General features: G+C 34.9%; 1 protein-coding gene across 7 annotated transcripts in view; it reads left to right on the top strand.

Moving 5' to 3' along the window:
* Positions 1–20,447, top strand: part of ARHGAP12 (Rho GTPase activating protein 12) — a 128,522-nt gene that overhangs the window by 12,604 nt on the left and 95,471 nt on the right. For all 7 annotated transcript variants that reach the window (XM_072651936.1, XM_072651933.1, XM_072651935.1 and 4 more), the window contains one exon: positions 1,877–2,607. In XM_072651936.1, the coding sequence (XP_072508037.1) occupies positions 1,954–2,607 (654 nt within the window). In that variant the 5' untranslated portion in view covers positions 1,877–1,953. The remainder of the gene's footprint in view (positions 1–1,876; positions 2,608–20,447) is intronic.

Here is a 20,447-nt window from a genome sequence, read left to right as displayed (position 1 = left end):
TTAAAACCTTTTAAAGAGGGCTGTGTGTGTTTAGAATAGAAGGTTGCAAGGTTGTGATCCAGCTTAGGGATATATTCCAGGTGCCTTCTGGGTATGGTCAGGGTTGTAGAGTTGTTGATAAAGGTATTCAGGAGCATAGATGGATGGAGTAATGGTAACAGGCATGTTATTGTGAATGGATGTGAAAAAAACCCCAATCAGTCAGTTATGAAAGGAATATAAATATGCAAGGTCGAAAGTTGTAGTTTGTTCTTAACTTTTATCTTTGGGCAGGTTACGTATCTTTACTTTAATTTCTTTATGAGTATTTACTGAACGTTAACGTGTGGTAAATGAAGTTTGTCCGTAGGAACGTTAGGATCATAACCTCACATACTGTTGCTGCTTTACCTGTTGGAAGAACATAAGATTTGTTTTTACAGATTCAAAACTTAATGTCCTATACAGTATTTAATAAAATGCTTAGTGATTACTTTAGATTAAGAACTGTGGGCATGTGAAAAAGTTGGTATACGTTCAATAGTTTAAAAAATGTTTTTTCTTTCCCATTTCTTTCCCATAGTTAACATTGTACACCTGAAGGACAATAATATGTTGTTTTAATGTTCTTGAAATCTTATTATTGATATCAGTGTTAGACATAATAGTGAACAAATATGGGTTACTTCATATCTTTTTATATGTCAGCTGAGAAAGATGAGGTGGTAGATGAATGTGATGAAATAGGAAAATTTGTTCCTGTGTAATTCTTAGATTCTCTAGGACTGTTGGGTTTCTCTGAGGGCTTCCTGAAACCCTTGAATTGATTTGTGTCAAATCAATTGTGTCAAAGACTAACCAGTGACAATATTTTCTAATCACTGTTTGAATATTTAATTTTAGCACTTATATATTAGAACTAGTGTGGAAAGGAGAATGAATATTAGGTTTCTCAAGCCAAGTTTAGTAGTAAAACTGATGTTTTTCCATGGAAAGCCTCTAATATTTTCTAGCAGAAAACATCTTGCCATTGGTTGGGAGTTTACATTTGTATATAAATATGTCCAAAAAGGTTTGAAGGAGTCCTCCAGAGGAAGGACAACCAAGTAAATTGAACAGTTTTCTTCTTTCCTGTCTTTTAATTGTAGTGATGATTTTTTGCTCGGTTATATTAAGATGCTTAACGTGTATAATCCATAGTGAATCATTCAAAAGATAGACATGCCCTCATTCTTCTTGGAAGGAAAGCAACAATAAATTCCAAATATTTATATCCAAGAACATTGAGACTGTTCTAACTTCAGTATTTGGGGTGTGATCATAATCCTAAATCCCCTCTCCATCTTTTTATTTCCAGGATCATATTGGAAGAGTCTTGAAATGGTCATATGTGTATTACTGTTGTAGGAGTTTTTAACCTGGGATCTGTGAACTTTTATTTTTTTAATATTTTAATAACTATTTCAGCATGTAATTGGTTTCCTTTGAAATCCTATTTGTTTTTTTTAATACATTTAAGAACATTAGTCTGAGAAGGGATCCATAGACTTCATCCATGACACAGAAAAAAGTTAAGAACCACTTCTACCATTCCTTTTTCTCAAAGAACATAATACCGAGTGTTCTAAGTGGTAAGCTTATCTTCTGTCTTTCCTTAGTTCTTAAGGTATACATAGGTATAAAATGTAGTTTGAAAGTATAGTTGCATCATGATATAGTGTGTAATGCATATTTATGTTACACACATATATTTAACTTTTTACATTCCTGGAGTTTGAGATAAAAATATATATCCTTCATTATGGTTTGAATTATGATATGCTTGTGTGCTTGTTAGGCTATACTAACTTTTTCTCTCTCCCCACCCTCCCCCCCATTCTCTTTTAAAACAAAACAGCCTTCCTGAGCCCAGACCTCCAGAAGTCATAATGTGTGTGCCTTTTTTTCTGGAGAGGTGAAAGATACTGAAGAAACATGGCTGACAGAGGTGGGAGGACCATTCCAGGACAAGTATATATTGAAGTGGAGTATGATTACGAATATGAAGCAAAGGATAAAAAGATTGTAATAAAACAAGGAGAGCGGTATATCTTGGTGAAAAAGACAAATGATGACTGGTGGCAAGTCAAGCCAGATGAAAATTCCAAGGCTTTTTATGTTCCAGCACAGTATGTTAAGGAAGTTGGTCGCAAAGCACTAATGCCACCTGTTAAACCTGTAGTTGGACTACTAAATAATTCCACAAAAATGATTCAGAGATCTACAGAAAATGTGAATAAATCACCTGAGCTTTCAAGTTTTGGGAAGTCTTCATCTATTCACGTAACAGGTCTGGTTCGTGATGCTAATCAGAATTTTGGACCAAATAGTAGCCCAGGTCAGACCATCAGTCTCGACCTTGTCCCCAACAATGGAAAATTTAACAGTGACTCACAGTCTCCTAAGATTTCCAGTCAGACAAGGACACATTTATTTGGTCACTTTTCAGGTCCAGAGTTCATTGACATAGAGAAAACCAGCTTTTCTCACGAACAGTCCTGTGATTCGGCTGGCGAAGGTTCAGAAAGGATCCATCACGATTCTGAATCTGGTGATGAGCTGAGTAGTAGTTCTACTGAGCAGATACGGGTAAGCTTGAAATCACAACTGATGGAGCAGTATCTCTGCTCCGCCAAATGGTTAGCATTTGATTTGTAAAAATTTTCTATTTAAATATATTTATCAGAAGATTGAGAAGAATTTGAAGTTCTCCCTGCTATGTTAAACTTCATGTAAATTGTGTCCTGGTTTAAGAACTAGAAAAGTAAATAACCTTTTGCAGCTAGGAGGTTTAGATACTATTAGATAACATAGACTTTATGAAAACATTTTACTTGTACAGAAAGGACTTACTTAGTTTACCTATTGTAAATAACTTTTTCAGTAACATCCACCTGACTTTCTAATTCAGGTCATCTTGAATTGTTTCTAGTAAGTAGAATTTAGCTAATTATGGAGCTCCTTAGAGTTGTTACCTCATTTTGCAGACAGGTTCTTTTTAATCTGTTGTTCAGAAAACTAAAACCTTTCACTAGCTTTTTCTACTCTTAGTAGCAGCCTTTTGATAGGTAGGCATGTGATAGTACTGAATACAGCAAATAGACTGAGGGAATACTTAGGCAAGTTCTGTTAAAATTAATACCTGCTGAGAGTTTTAAAATAAATGAGACTTTGTTTAATTTCCTTTTGAGACTTGAGTTTGTCACTTTACTTACCTGATACAGGCAGAATACAATTGCAGAAAACAAGTGCATAATATAAACTTAAATGAAGTTAGATAAGTTAATTCTGTGATCATGAATGAATTTTAAAACTGTGATTTTTGTTTTGTTGTAATGTAAAATGAGGGTAATAAATCTCAGGGTTAATATGAAAAGGCTTGTCAAACTTTAAGATAAAATGATAGGTCATAAAATGACCCATGGTTTCCTTGACATAGGGAACTCCTATTGCAGGTTGTTACTGTCTTTACAACTTGCTTATAGTCTTAGGGTGTTACCTCAGGCACGGAGAGTATAAGTGATTTGCCCACAGTCACGTGGCCAGAATGCATTGGAGATGAGACCTGAACATGAGTCTCTCTGATCTTGTGGTTAGCTCTCAGGCTGTTAAATCTCTAATTAAATACTACATTTGGTAAGTAGTAAGACTATATTGGTGGGCAGAAATGTTCTTAAACTGAAACTGAGTTTAGGTTTCATTCAGTCTCTTTAATATGATTTTATTGTGCTCGTTCTGAAGGTTTAATTTTCTTACTGGGAAAAAATTGGAAAAATAATAATTTTGGAAATAAGAGCCTTTTGGTTAATCTTAGAGCAGATTAGTTACACAAAATAATTATGTCAACTTCTCTCACTAAAATGCTCTTACCAGTCTTTGCCTTAGTATAAATCCATACTGTGTAGGCATAGGTTAGCATAGGCTAGTATAGTATTTCCCAACATTTCTTAACCTTTGGCATACTAGTGAATTTGTCAGAAGGTATTTTGTTTTCTAACTCCATCTAGCCATCAATCAGTCTAGTGATCTGTCCATTCAGTTCCTACTTCACATTTCATATATACCCAAATTGACTTTCCCTGCCACAGTTCTGAGTCATTTTAGACTCCATCATCTCCTAAGATCTGAGGTTTTAAAGGTCCACTATGTAATCTTCTATCTTTCCTCCATCTCTCTCACACATATTCCACTCTTTATCTTCATCTTCATCTTTTCCCCTTGACCCATTATTACTCTTCAGTCTGACTTTACTTCCCTCCATGTCCTATAGTGAAGCAATGGTCTGACATTTTAATGCTTTCCTATCTACTGTCCTAGAATTCTTTGTCCTCTTGATTTTTACCATTGGAGTGCTTATCTTAGAATCTGATATCTCTAGCACTGGGTTGAATAAAGGCCTCAAATTAAAATAATTTAACCACTGCAAATCTTTGGTGAGCTATCTCAGCTGAGCTCATCCTGCTACTTAACAACCCTTATTAACTTCCTGTCTCTTCCCTAAGATAACTGTTCCAAAACTTTTCCTTTCCTCTCCCCCAAGATTGGTTCTTCTTTTTTGGGGGATGGGGAGAGATACATACACACTTGTGTGTTTGTGTGTGTGTGTGTGTGTGTGTGTGTGTGTGTGTGTGTGTGTGTGTGTGTGTGTGTATATACTTATGTGAGTGGACGTATATAATACTGATCCAAATAGATGATTTGGCTTCTTATGTTCTTATGTTACTGAAATTGAGGTTGAGATGAGCTTTCTCAACTCCCTTCCTATCTTCTTCAACACGTCTCAGCATTTTCCCTGAAGAGGTCTCTCTACTCTTCTTAAGCTGAATCTCTCTCCCTGTAATCTTGATCACAGTTCCTCCTGACTTCTCTAGAATTTGGCTTCAACAGTCATTCCTTTTTAGCTTTCTAGAGTACTCAGAGGCTGTGATTTATCTGGTGTCACATAGCTAGTATGGATCAGGGATGGAGTTTGAACCCAGGTCTTCGTGGCTTTGAGATTGGCTCTGTCTTCTGCAGCACACTGTCTCTCTAGAAGAATATTGATGTTAAAGATAAGCTTTTGTTTCAGGGATAGTAAGGCTTGGGATCATTGGAGCAATTATGTATTTCCTTAGATGTGTTCTAGTCTGCTCTTTTCCTGTTCAATTCTGAGCCCAAATCATTGTCCATCTTCAACATCTATATAAGTTGTGTATATTGACAACCTCTATGAGTTGTCTGTCCAGCTATATATTGTAGCATCATAAGTGCTTTATACATATGTGTTAAAATTGAATTTTATTTAATTTCATAGGGAGAATTCATACCTTGGAGGGAGGTTTGCATTCAGCAATCTCTAATCCTCTAAGTCTAAGATTCTCATTTTTTAAGAATCCCAGGTACATGTTTTGTTTTCTGACATAATTCTTGCTACTTTAGCACTTAAAACAATTTATACCATAACTTCTGCTTTTCTGAAACTCTGTAATGGATTCTTAGATGTTGTATATTATTTTTAACTTTGAATTTTGAAAACAACTTGTGATGTTGGGACATATTCATTAGCATAGGTATTACTGTGTAGTAAATGCACTGTATATTTTTTAATTTGCGGTATAGTGTGGAGCTAGGAATTTGGAAAAATGTTTCTATTTAGAATTTATATTTATGAATGGTTCTGGCACAATATTTTGTGTTACTGGGAAAACAAGATCAAGTGCTTAATTTGATATTACAAGCTTCTGGTGAAATTTTTAACTGTTTTCATGTAATTGTTTGATTTTTATATATGCCTTTCACCGAAGAGACTGAATACTTATGCTTTAGAATGCATAAATTCTGTTTAAGGTAACATGCATATATTCGCTACTTTATTTGTTATGAGTTCTTAGAAGCTTATTGAAAGATTGAAAAGTTTAAATTTGTATTGTAAATTTATGTTTTAATTTTCATCATCTTAATTAGAAGTTGTACCACCTTTGTTAAGGTTTTTAACAATCTCCCTTTTCAAGTGGAAAAATTTAGTTAAATAGCATTAGAAAAAATAGGTTGCTTTAATGACTGCACAATGAAGAATTCATCAAGAATGTTTCATCACAATGTTGCTCATCTAGGTAGCAATAACAAACAATAGATGTGCTATGTTTGCCTTTTTGTTTTGAAAAATCCATCTGCTCTATGTAAGTGTAGAAAATGGTTTCCATTCGGAATGACTGACTACTAAAGTAATTTAATTGTAAGTCTAGCAGAGCATTTCCATGACTAATTGTGCCGTGAAACATTGAGTTTGAGATGAATTGAGAACACATAAGTTGTAATCTGGAGAATTGGGGACAGCTGAGAGGAATGGACATAATATTCAGGAATAAATGAGAGTTAGGGAAATGTTAGAGCACTATATGGGGAATTAATCCTGTAATCATGATGAGGAAAAGTTTGCTAAAAAGAAGTTTTTTACATACGTACTGCACATAATTTTTTCATATAAGTTATTTAGAGTGAAAATATGCTAAGCATCTTTTTCTTAGAGAACCTCTGTGTGTACTATGCGTACAAGTAAATTTCACAGTTGCCACTTCCTTGAAATATAAAATGAACAAAAATCTATTTGCTTGCTTTGGGAAATGACTTTGTTTTGTTAATTTTGTTAAAGAAAAATTTAATCTTTTTTATTTGTCCCAACTTGACACATATATATTTCCTCTCCTTTTAGCTTCATTGTCATCTTATTAGCTGTTCCTGTCATTGTCACAGTAATAATTTGAAGATGTTCACCTAGTTGAGGCTGTGGTAAACTAGTATTCAACTCTGCAATCCTAGCAAGTAGTTGACTAAATTTTCTCCTTGTCACATCATTATTAATCTAGTAAATGAAAATATGACTAAATGTCATTCTACTTTTATATTTGTGTGATACATTCTTTCAAATTTTGCTTTTCATTAAAACCTCAAATGAGTAAAAGGTACTTGTTTTCAAAAGTAAAATTTATGAAGTAATCAAAGATTTCATCAATTTATTTTGGTTTGAAGGTAGGAGATTGGTATCTTTTGTATATTTTAAACTAATAGATAAAATTGACATCCTAAAAAGTTTTACTTTTTTATTAAAGTGTTGTAGAAATGTGTTAACCATAATCATCTCTGAATTTGTCTTGTTAGCTTTAGAGCAAAACTACGACTTGAGTAGTTCATATTCTTCCATCTAGCATAGGACATGACAGTAAAGTAAATCTCTGTGGAAGATTTTGAAGAGTCTTTAACCCTCACTTTGGTAAGATTAGCTAGGACTTAACTAGTTCAAAGTGGAGGTGAGAAAGTACAAAACTACAAAAACACTGGTTGATTGTCATCTTTAGATTTATTTCGTATAAGCATGTGTTCTCACATGTGAAAGCTCTCAGATAGCTTCATCAGATGTTCTTGGTTTAAGAGTTTGTAGGCTTCTAGCTTTTATTTCTAAACTAATTTTATAAATGTTCTAATGTCTATTTGTAGAGGAAATGTTGGTACTTATACATGCACATTAAGCTATTGTTTTGCTTAAAGTAAGAGGAATAGATTTAATGAGTCAGAAAGTATTTGAAAATAGAAATACCTTTCATTAAAATTTCTGTATAAAATTTTGGCATCCAAGTTGCTAATAGAAAGAATGCTGCATAGGAAGTTACAAGACCTGGATTTGTGTTCAGATTTGGCTACATGGTAGACTGTGACCTTGGTCATATAGCAACTTCCTTTTTTGAGCCTCAGTTCCTCATCTGTAAAGGTAGAGAAATGGACTAGATAACCTCTGAAATTATTTCCAGCTCTGGAATTCTGTTATTCTGCTATAGACCCTGTATAGATAAAGTGGAAGACTGTTGGAGAGGACTGGGAAAAATCACAAAGGGTAGTTCATTAAGAAGAATTAATTTTTATCATAGTGAAGAAGGGAAAGAGAAGGAATCCAACAAATGGCAGTTCTGTTTCTGTAATAGAGGTGTTTAGATCAGAAATTGCAGATTTCTTTTGGGCTTCAAGTAGACTTGCCTTTTGAAGGGAAAAAGAGGACTGGGCACTGCATAGAAGTGATTCTAGTAGAAGATAGTTAATGAAGGGCAGGATTCAGAGCACTGGGGAAAAGCTAGGGTTATTCTGACATAAGTGTGAACTGATATATCTGAAATCAATGAGGATTGAGAGGCAGTGATTTAGATCAGGTGTAGACAAGCCTACAGCATTACTGCTGAATATGGTAGTACATGCTCCTCAGAATTTGAATCCTTCCATCTCATATTTATTGCTGCATGAAGACTGGTTGAGAGAATTGGAGATGTTTCCTACAAAAGAAAAGACTTGGAAGATTGGGGGAATCATAGCTGTCTTCATTGTAGTTGAAAGGTTGCCTTGTGGAAGAGGGATGAGGCTTGTTCTTGGCCTTGAAAGGCAGAAATAGAAGCAGTATGTGCAGAAATAGGAGCAGTATGTGCTGGATGACAATTTGTCAATTACATTTGTAGAGGGGATTCTATTTCAGGTGTGGTTAGACTAGATGACTGCTGAGGTCACTTGGTAATTCCAATTCTTGTTCTTAGCCTTTTGAAGGCTTGCTTTTCATTTTATGCTGCCTTATTGAATTCCATCCTCATCTAGATAAGAGACAAAACCATAGGCAGACATTGCTGAACTAACCTGGTATTTTTGTAGTTATAGAAGGAAAAGGGTTTTTCATATTTTTTTTAGGGGATGGACTTAAGCTTTATAAAGCTAAATTGATTTCTCAGAGCCTATCATTTTATATCAGGCTTCTCCAATCAGATTTATTGATTTTAGAAAAGTTTTATTACTGTCTTTAATTTTAGAATGTAGACATTTTCTGATATGTTCTCCATCAAGAGAGCCCTCTTTTTATAACAAAAAGTTAAGCAAAATCAACTGACACAATATCCATCTACCAGCACCATCCTATATTTATAGTGTCCTACTTCTATAATAACGAAGTAGTTATGATTCATCATCTCACTTTTTATTGCAGCTTGTAGTTTTAGAAGCATAATGGTGTGGTAGAAATACTACTGGGCTTAGAAGACTTGAGTTCTAGCCTAGTCTCTGCTACTTACCAGCCCACTAACTTTGGATCAAATCACTTAAATTCTTTAGACTTTAATTCAGCTATCTAGAAAAATGAGAAAATAACACTTGTTTGAGATGTACAAGTGAGATGAGTATATTGTTGGGATCAGTTGGTATATAATTCAAAGCCCCACTCTGAACAGTCTACATTCTGCTTTTCTCTCTGCAATTTGCTGAATTTCCTATCAGGGAGGTTCCTGCCACTCTGCTTAAGGGCTTGACTGTCAGCTTCCCCTTTCCTTCTTACTTCGGAAATTAATTCACTGTCAGCAACATATTTTCTCCCCAAACCCTTGTTGAAATTACTGTAAAACAGTCATAAGCTTTCATAAGAAAATGAAAGGCAACTCTTCACAATGTTGGGGTCTCTTGGCCTATGGGCTTTTTTTTTTTTAATTTAAGAAACAAGTGTTTCTAACATGTTTCAGTTTTTTCATTCTCTATTTTTTTTCTTGCTTTGAAGAGTTAATTTTTATTTTATCAGGCTTCTTTGATCACCTAAGGATGTTATTTGTATCTAAGTCCCAGGTTGCTTGATTTGTTGAATCTTATTATGTATGGATTTCTTTTTTTGTTTTTTTAAGAATATATATTCCAGTTACTTCTCATTTATTTGTTTATTTATTTTTAGATTATGACATTCATTTCCACAAAATTTTGAGTTCTAATTTTTCTCCTCATCTGTCCCCTCCCTCCACCCCATAACACCTTGCATTCTGATTACTCGTTCTCTCAGTGTGCTCTCCCTTCTCTCACACCCACCCTTCCCTTATCCCCATCTTCTGTCTTTCCTTGTAGGGCAAGATTGATTTCTATACCCCATTACCTGTATTTCTTATTTCCCAATTATATGCAATAGCAATTCTCAACATTTGTTTCTAATACTTTGAAATTTAACTTCTCTCCCTTCCTGCCTCCCCACTCATCCCTACTGAGAAGGCAAGCAATTAAATACAGGCTATATATGTGTCGTTTTGCAAAAGACTTCTGCAATAGTCATGTTATGTAAGACTAGCTATATTTCCCTCCATCCTACCCTGTCCTCCCTTTATTCTATTCTCTCATTTGACCTTGTCCCTTCCCAAAAGTGTTTACGTCTAGTTACTCCCTTCTTCCATTTGCTCTCCCTTCTATCATCCCCCCACCCCACTTGTCCCCTTCTCCCCTACTTTCCTGTAGTGCAAGATAGATTTTCATACCAAATTTAGTGAGCATGTTATTCCCTCCTTAAGCTAAATGTGAAGAGAGTAAGCTTCCCTTTTGCCCTCTTACCTCCTCCCTTTTCTCCTCCATTGAACAAGATTTTTCTTATGTCTTTTATATCAGTAATAGTCTGCCCCATTCTGTTTCTCCTTTTCTCCTCCCAATATTTTCCTCTCTCACCCCTTAATTTTATTTTATTATGGATATCATCTCTTTTGATTCAACTCAACCTGTACTGTTTGTGTGTGTGTGTGTGTGTGTGTGTGTGTGTGTGTGTAATCCCTCCACCTACCCAAATACTGAGAAAAGTCTCAAGTCTCTACAAATATTATCTTTCTATGTAGGAATGTAAACTGTTCAGCTTTAGAAGGTCCTTTATGATTTTTCTTTCCTGTTTACCTTTTCATGCTTCTCTTGATTCTTGTGTTTGAAAGTCAGATTTTCTCTTCAGTTCTGGTCTTTTCATCAAGAATGCTTGAAAGTCCTCTATATCATTGAATGACCATTTTTTCCCTTGAAGTATTATACTCAGTTTTGCTGGGTAGGTGATTCTTGGTTTTAATCCTCGTTCCTTTGGCTTCTGGAATAGCCTATTCCCAGTTACTTTTTTTTAACAGCTAGATCACCAGACAGTTGATAATCCTGAAACTAGGTGTTATTATTCAACTTTAATATATTTGTATTAAATAACTAATATATGCCCAGCACTCAAGTAGAGGCTAGAGATTACATAAAGACCTAATCACCTTCGTAGAACTATGGGAGCCATATTGTTTTGACATCATGTTATAGCAGTTTACAATTCTATTTTAGTTAAATTGATTACATTGCCATCTCACATATTCTGAAGGATAATTTGTGCTCCCTGATAACAAAACTTGGGGGTAGCAGCTAAATATTTTTAAAATTCTAAGGCAGTTTCTTGTTTCTTATTGTTTGTGTTTCAGCATTTTTCTTGGTGTGTGGGAACATTTATATAATGCTTTGACGTTTCTGAAGAACTTTTTCTTAGCTCTGTGAGAGTAGGTAGTGCACGTGTTTTCATTTTGCAGTTGAGGAAATTGAGGCCAGAGTAGGTTAATGAACTTGCCTAAGGTGGTAGTATATTTTAAAAATGTATTTATCTTTTTAGTATATTTTCAGTACATTTATCTTATTATATTTAATTTACCATGAAGTTTTGAAAACTTCTAGGATGTCATTTTTTCTAATTGCTTCACTTCAACAAAAATTAAACAAAACATTGTAAATATGATGGAACAAGAGTTACTACCCTCAATGAGGTCATAACCTTCTAGATAATAATTGATGATTCATACAGCATAGGTCCAGAAGTTTATGCCAGTCAAAATGAAATAGAAATGGAGGCCACGTACTGACTTAGAAAATCCCAGATTAACATTTTCAATGTTGTATTGCTTTATTTCTTTTGTTAAACATTTCCCAGTTATGTTTTAATCTGGTTCTAGCTGTGCTTTACTGAACCATGAGTTTGACACCTCTGTCATACACTGTCATTCAGTCTTCACCACAATTCTGTGAGGGAGAAACCACACTAATTACCAATTTTTTTAGAGATGAAGGATCTGAGGCACAGAGAGGTTAAATGATTTTCTTGTACTTATCAAACTAGTGTCAGGACTTAAACCTGGGTCTCCTCCATCTCTTCTTCCAAGTCCAGCACCTTTTCACATACACCACACTGCCTCTGAACATCATGCTGAACCAGGTTGGTGACTGTATGAAGCTAAAGGAGGGAATGATTCTAGAGGTATTATGCATGTATGCTGTATAAAGGGCAAATAGACCAACCTGAGGTGATCAGTGAGGCACTGTGAGGGGTGGAGAGAAAGTGGCATGTGCTAGGCAAGTCTCACACAGCCACAACCTTCCCTCAGACCATGATGGAGACAACCCAGGACCCTGAATCCTGGAGCCCTAAGAATATTGGGACCTCACAGACTACCCGCCTAGCAATTCTGATGTAGAAGGGGCCTACCTTCTTTGCTAACCATTTGCTCAGGAATGCCAGTTTACCTCTAGACCACTGGTCCAGCTTCCAGCTCAGTCAGCCCCTGTTGCCCTCACTGGGGAAAGCAATTCCAGTGGTGATGTAACCTGGACATTTTCTGGAGATGCTATAGCCCCTACTTCCTCAGTAAGCATTGCTACTGAAGAACCAGAAAAGAAAATTCTCTCTATCAGAGTCTTTGGCATGGGTAAATGTTTCTTAGTATCACAAATGGATGTGATTTCATTAGTGGAAGTAATGTTAAAGAATACATATTAGCAATTTTTTTTTTGGCCATTGCAAGCAAAGGACCTTTCCATCTGACTTACAGCTGAAATCTACATTCCTTGTCTCCCCTATTAGAATGTGAGTTCCTTGACAGCAGAGACTGTCTTATTTTTCTATTTGTATACCCAGTGCATAGCATAGTGCTTTTTCATATGGCAAACACATCTTCTTTCATTCATTCATTTATTCATGTAAAATTGACAGGACTGGTCAAGTGATTGGAGTTAGAAGTGAGGGAGAATGAAGGGTTTGTATTGTAGTTTTGATATATAGATTACAGTTATTTGATTGAAGGAAATTAGTTTTAAAAATATAGGAGTAGTACTGAATTATAGTATAAAGTAACTACAGGCCACACCCAGTTTAGTATATTAGTTCAATTAAATCTTCTGATATCTGTCACAGTTTCTGTTTTGGCTTCTTAAAAGTGTTTCTAATTTTGATCTAATCCATTCTAGATGTTCTCCTGGTTAAAGAAATTTATAGTATCTCAATGAGGTAGATGATAAAGCTAGGGGGTAACTATTTAGCAATGTCCAGAAAATTTGAGAGAGACCCTTTTTCTGAGTAATGGTTTTCTTTGATAGGAGAGAACGTTTTCTAATTGACTTGTAGTGGGAAATGTTTTCCTTGATCTTTTATGTGTAAAATCTTGAAGCATTAATGGATCATAATAACAGTGTATCATTTTACCTATGAACATACATCAACTACTTTGTGGTTATAGGAAGAATATTTTTTTAATGCCCACAATTTATTTATTTATTTAATTAAATTAAATAATTTTATTTGTTTTCAGTGTTCTACAATCACTTCCATATATCTTAGATTTTTTTCCCTCCCTCTCCCTCCTTCTCCACACCTTCCCTGAGATGGAATACAATTTTATATAGGTTCTACACATACATTCTTATTAAATAGATTTTCATCTTAGTCATGTTACACAGAAGAATTAAAATGAATGGGAGAAATCATAAAACAAAACAAAACATAATGTGAAAGAAAATGGTCAGCTTCATTCTGCAGTCAGATTCCATAGTTCTTTCTCTGGATGTGGAAGGCATTTTGCCCCAAGAGTCCATTGGGAATTTTTTAAGTCCTTGCATGGCAATGAAGTACTAAGTCTGCCAGAAAAATTCCTCACACACTGTGGTTATTGCTGTGTACAAAGTTCTCCTGGTTCTGCTCCTTTCCCTCAGCATCAGTTCATATAAATCTTTCCAGGCCTCTCTGAAGTCTTCCTGTTCATCATTTCTTATAGCACAATAGTATTCCATTACATTCATATACCACAGTTTATTCAGCCATTCCCCAGTTGATGGGCATCTCCTTGGTTTCCAGTTTTTGGCCACCACAAGGAGAGCTGCTATAAATATTTTTGTACATGTGGGACCCTTTTCCATTTTTCTGATGTCTTGGGGATACAGTCCTAGAAGCAGTATTGCTGGGTCAAAGGGTGTGCACATTTTTGTAGCCCTTTGGGCATAGTTCCAAATTGCTCTCCAGAATGGTTGGATCAACTCACAGCTCCACCAACAATGAATTAGTGTTCCAGCTCTCCTACATCTTCTCCAACATTTATCATCTTCCTGTTTTGTCATGTTAGCCAATCTGATAGGTGTGATGTGGTATCTCAGAGTTGTTTTGATTTGCATCTCTCTAATTAGTAGTGATTTAGAGTGTTTTTTCATATGATTATAGATAGCTTTAATTTAGGAAGAATATTTTCTAAAACATTTAATTTAATTTTTCTGTGTACCTATTTTATAGGAGTTATTAAATATAAGAAAGGAATAAAAGATTTATGGCCCTTGAATAATTATTTCTTAGTGTGCAGCTGATCACATTTTGTGTGAATTGTGTTATTTTTAATGGTTTTATTCTCTTTTATAAGGTCATTGAGGACAGGGGCTTCATAATCTTATCCCTTAACAATGTCCTCCAAATTGCTGCTTTTGTTGATAAATTTCAGATAAGATGATGGTTAATATTGAGTCAGATTCTTTATCTCCTATAAAATATTTTTAAAAATCTGTCTTTTATGCTATAACTTCTCTGTTGTTAACAGTTAAATAGTATTTTTTTAAAAATCACATTGGTTAAGTTGGCAAATATAACTTCTGTATATACTTTATTATTCTTAATGATGCTGGACTAGAACTCTTTAACCTTGCCAGTCAACAAATCTGATTATTTTATCACTAGCATACATCTTTTCCACAAGAATTTTGTTGTTGGTTAGTCATTTCAATTGTGTCCAACTCTTCATGATCTGATTTGGGGTTTTCTTGGCAAAGATACTGGAGTAGTTTGCCATTTCATCCTCCAGTTCCTCTTACAGATGAGGAAACTGAGGCAAAAAGGGTTAAGTGACTTGCCCAGGATCATGGAGCTAGTAAGTGTCTGAGGCCAGATTTGAACTCAGGAAAATGAGTCTGGTTCCTTACTCTAGGCCCAGCACTCTATCCATTATGCCACCTGACTACCTTTCCACAAGAATAACCCATTCCAAAACAATTGCTAAAATTTTTTACAGGGCCAAAAAGTTTTGTTTTTATTTTTAACTGCTTTCCATATGTTAAAAAAATAGGGGGAAATAATACTTGTACTTCTTATATCATTGGATTATTCTGAGGAAAGTGCTTTGCCTACAAAGGAAGCTTTATAGTAGATTGTTTTCTACCCAGTACCACTTTAAAACTAAAAATATTAATGATATGGATTTCACCTTAGGCTCTTATCTACTGGTGACTTAATTCTAAATCATTATCGTCTGTTGAGTGTAAGAGACTAGTACTTTGGGATAGGAGGAAGAAAAGAGTGCTGGGAAGGGGAAGCGTGGTGCCAAAGCAGAACTGGCAGATTGTCTTAGAGTTAGTCACAGTGTCTTTAAGTTAGTATCTTCCCTCTTAGATTAACTCTAACTGTCCAGTAGTAAATCTGTTGTGTTATTATTATTTTGTTGCATATTCTTGGCTCTGTTAGAACGTAACCTCTTTGAGACAGGAACTGTTTTTACCTTTCTTTGTATCCTTAGCACTTAGCACAGTTGCTAGCACAAAGTACTAAGTAATTTTATCACTTCAGTTCCTCTTACTGTATAGGTGTGTTGAATAGGAACACATTTTTTTTTTTGTAATAAAAGTTATCAAACTTGGTACTGATTATCTTATTTGAAACTTTTTGACCCCTTCCAAATGGAAAAGTAGAATTATAAAAGCACAGAAATTAGAGTTGGAAGGGACTAGAAGTAGCCATCTAGTCTAATCTAGAGCTGATAGTCATCCAACTCTGCTTGGAGATGTTGTTCAGTGAGGGAGAACTCACCATTTCCCAAGGTAACTGTTCTACTTTTGGATAGCTCTAATTGTTAGGAAGTTTTCTCCAACTTTAAGCCTAAATTTGCCTATTCGAAATGGATTCTGCCCTCTGAGACCAAACTGGTTAGCCCCTTTTTGACATGATAGCCCTCCAGATAATTCAACATAGTTATTTCATCCCTATCTTCTCTTCCCCCTTGTGCCTCAGGCTAAACATTTCTAGTTTAGTTCAATAACAAGGATTGAACATATTTTAATAATGTACTAGGTAACCAGTAGCCAAGCCCACTTCTGAACTTAGATATGTAGCTTTAGACTTAATTTGGGTTACAGCTTCACCATCCTCCTGCCTTTAGATTAGTGTGACCTTTGTCTGGACTCTGGGGCAACATGGTATAATTGTAATGTGTAAATTGTTTTGTCTAGACCATGGGTCTCCAGAGTGGATGCCAAGGCCTAAAACCAGCAGTGTATGATCCACAAATGAGACTCTAGTTACTTTACTTTTGAAAATATTCAACATAGTTCCTTAGAGTCTTTTTTCTTTCAGCCACAGTAACTCAGTCAATGATAATTTAACAGTTTTTAGTTTTAATAAATTTGCAAAAAAAATTCTTTGTTAAATCCCAAGGTTTTAAAAGTAATTAGATATAATACTGTGGACCTAGACTTGAAAAGGAGAGTGGAATAGTTTGCTTTTGGGCAGTTACAAAACATTTTTACTGCCTCCAATCCTCTTATAACAACAAAGGCCCATTTTTTTAGATAAATTTTTATTGATAATTTTTTTTAATATTGCCTAAGTTTTCTCTAGTGAGTAAGGTGTGGAAGGTGGGCTGCCAGAATGTTCCACTGGTGATACCTTCTTGATTAGAGGAGAAAGCAAGGAAGGCTTTCCAGTCAATCAGGTAGACCCTCTGTGATAAACCTTTGGGGAGACCTGAATGAGAATTGTGCAAGATAGGCAGGCATGGATGGGTTGCAGTCTGTTACCACTGGGATGAATTCCTGAATCATTGAGGCCATAGATCATTTGAGTACTTAAAATGAAATGCTCTAAAATCTGCTCTGCAGATTTTCAAGAGCTGACAATTTGTCCAGTCCCTCCTTTCCCCCAACTCATAATTTATTGGGAAAGAATAATTTGGATATATGTAGAGAGTGGATTTTCCTTTTCCTTAACAGAAATGTAACTAAAGTTGTTTGGTTTCAACCATTTCCTTTTGCTAAAACAATTATAAGGTAGTATGTTTAGGAGAAGTGTTTTTTTTTTAAATTGTAAGTTTTTTGGCATGGATTTATTAATAATATATTTTAAATTATTCTTGTTCTGAGTTACTGATGAGAATGATTGTTCAGCTATGAGTAGTGGTAGCATATTAGCTAGTAGTTATGGTGCTTGGATTTCTTGGACTTACCAACCCTTTGATGGCATTTGGTCATTGGTTGGGATGAGGATGGAGAGTCTATTTTCCATAGATATGGCTTCCCTTGGTGATGCATCTTGAGCTATCTCCATCTTAGTGTGAAGGTAAAGTGGTGCCAGTAGTTTATTTGCCTGGCACATTCTACCTCTTGTCCCTTTTCCCCTCAGGATACCTTACTACGTCAGCAGACATTACCTTTATCTTGTCCTAATTTTATTTTCCATCTTGGGCAAGGAACGAGTTCCTATTTATGCCAAATGGGGGTGACAGCCTTTGAAGAGTTTTCAGTAATTTGTGTTTTAGTTTGATTAGAGTTTTAGACTTCCATTTTATTTAAGTTGGTATATTCATTAGCAGAACATGTGGACAGAAAACATTAGTGCTGTGATAAACCAGACTGTTTGTTCCTATGGGTAGCAATTACAAGTATAGTTCTCTTCTATTAAAAGAAACAAGACTTCTTTATATGACTTTCAGTATGTCTAAGTCTGAATAGTAGCATAGTCTTACCCAGTGGAGAGAACACTGGGCAAGGAGTCAGGAAATCTGGACTGTATTCCAGGCTTTGCTACAGACTTGCTATGTGATCTTAGGAAGTCACTTAGGCTGTATCTACTGCAATTCATTCAGAATAAATGAGCCTTCTACACCATCTGCCTCCTGCAAGTTGGCGGAGTGCCAGATGGGCAGGGACAAACATCCAGACAAATGGTATTTTCCTCCATTACCAAAAGCTGATTTGTTTCTATTTATTATTGAGTATATGGGTTATAACCAGGATGAGCCTGGGAATATTTGAAATCAATCAATGAATATTTTAATTTTTTTTATATTTAAAATTTTTAAAAATTTACTTTTCCAATTGCATGTAAAAACCATTTTTAACATTCCTTTTTTTAAAATTTTGAGTTCCATAAACTCTCCCTTCAATGAGCATTTTATTAAAAGCCCATGGATTAGGAACTATGCTAGGTTTTGGGAATACCTCTGAAGTCACAAATGGTTTTGAATTCCCACTCTTGGATCATCCCTTTTCAGGAGCACTCTTGAACACTACTGGGGGTACCTCTGGCCCATGGGTGAGATTTAGCTCTTGGGCTAATTTTATTTTGCATCTAGGGCAGATAATAAAAGCCTTTATTCTTATTTATACCTTTTTGGGGTGACAGCCTTTAAAGCATTATCAATAATTTTGAGGTTTAGTGTATTGAGTTTTAGGTTGTTTCTGAGAGAAAGTGATATTGGGTGAAGAAGAGAGAGGTATAGAACAGAATCTGCTCCATAATTCTGGCTGTGACCAGACCTGTATAGAATAGATGTATATGTCTTTTTTATTAATATGACATTTGAAAATATTAAGAATCTTTGTTTTAGTGTATTTGAAATTTCTTTAGTATATATCTCTTGCTTTGGTAGAAGATGGGAAGTAAACTTGTTAAGTGGTAGCAATTGATAACTTTCTTTTAATTTAGGATTTGTAATGTGAGTTTTCTTTTGATTTTAAGGGCAACTGATTATTTGAGGCCATTTAGAGAATTCGGATACCTTGGGTACTATGAGTTTTAATTTGTAAGTAAACATCTAATTTTGTAGTTCATCTCTTAAAAACTTGTCCAAGACTATTTGAATTTTACTTTATCAATGAACTACTGTCATACAATTTCTTTTTTTTTCTAGAATTAGTAAATTTGTAAATTAGAAACTCATGTAGTTAGCTATTATTTAGCATTTATTTTAAAACTTGTAAAATGTTACAGCGATAAATAACATTTTTCAGAATCTCATAAGTTAAAACCTTATTCTCTCCCCCATGGGATACGTATTTTCCGTTTGTATTCTTATTACAATAATAATGACTGACATGCAAGAGCAGTTAAAAGTTGCAAAGTGCTTTTCACATGCATTTTTTCATTGTCTTTCTTTGTGAGGTAGGCTGTTATAAGTATTGTTATTTCCATTTTACAAATAAGGAAACTGAGACTCAGAGATTTGTGACTTTCTTTTGCACAAAGTATGTGTTAGAAGTAGTTTCTGAGTCCAGATCTTCCTGATTTGAAGTCTCACATTCTTCATTATTAGTTTTTGGTTTTTTAACCAAATTTTTGCTCACTCTATGCATTTCAAAATTTAATGAATATCTTACCTTAAAATTTGTATTTTTTGCCTAAATTAGAAAATTTAATTTCTAAGAATAAATGTGTGCAAATATAAAGAGTACATACAGATGCACTTTCAGATATTTAATTATACCACTGAATTGTGTTTCTACTGGAAAAATCAATAACAGAACATTCTCTAAAGGCTTGCCTTTTTGACCATCTGAATGCTGATCTGAGTTAGCATTCAATTCTCTGAGGGAGGGATGTCTGTTGTAATAATGGCAGTGAACCAAGTCTCAGCATGCTGCCTCATCAGCATGAAACTATGAACGTAGTCAAAGAGTCTCTGGTAACTTCCTTCTTATGAGTTTTGTTTTCTTTGTTGACCAGCAAAGGCACTTTTTAATGATTTTAGGTTATCATTTTAAATAATGAAGCTTCTTCAAGAAATTTTCAATGATGAGTTTTTCATAGTAATTTTCTATGCTTATAAAAATCAGGATCACAGTATAGATTTAGAGCTGGAAGCGCCTTCCTTTTATAGGTAAGGAATTGAAGGGCCAGAGAAGGAAATGATTTGCCTGTGGTCACATAGCTGGTAAAGTGACTGGTGTGGCACTTGAATATAGGGATTTTTATTTCAAGTTGAATGTTTTTTCTTTTTTATCAAATTGTTTTCCAGAAGCTTATGACGCAAAATTTGAACTTCAGTCCAACTTTAGACAGGTGACAGAAATCTGAATTTCTCTTCCTTTTTAAGGAAGCCAGAAGTGAGGAAGAAAATAGCTGACTCAATGAGTTCTAAGGTTCCTAATGCATTTTACATGTTACTTAAAAAAATTCTGTTCTATTTTTGATACCTATGTATAGCCTTTATTTCCAAATATTTCCAGAATAACCAGTAATCTCTTAATTGCCAGATCTGGTGGTCTACTTCTACATCTCTCCTCAGCATTTGGTACTGCTGACTCAGACTCCTGGATATCCTCCA

The sequence above is a fragment of the Notamacropus eugenii genome, chromosome 3 (assembly GCF_028372415.1).
Source record: "Notamacropus eugenii isolate mMacEug1 chromosome 3, mMacEug1.pri_v2, whole genome shotgun sequence".
Lineage (NCBI taxonomy): Eukaryota > Metazoa > Chordata > Mammalia > Diprotodontia > Macropodidae > Notamacropus > Notamacropus eugenii.
The sequence above is the reverse complement of the archived record's forward strand: the minus strand, read 5'-3'. Positions and strand labels throughout refer to the sequence as shown.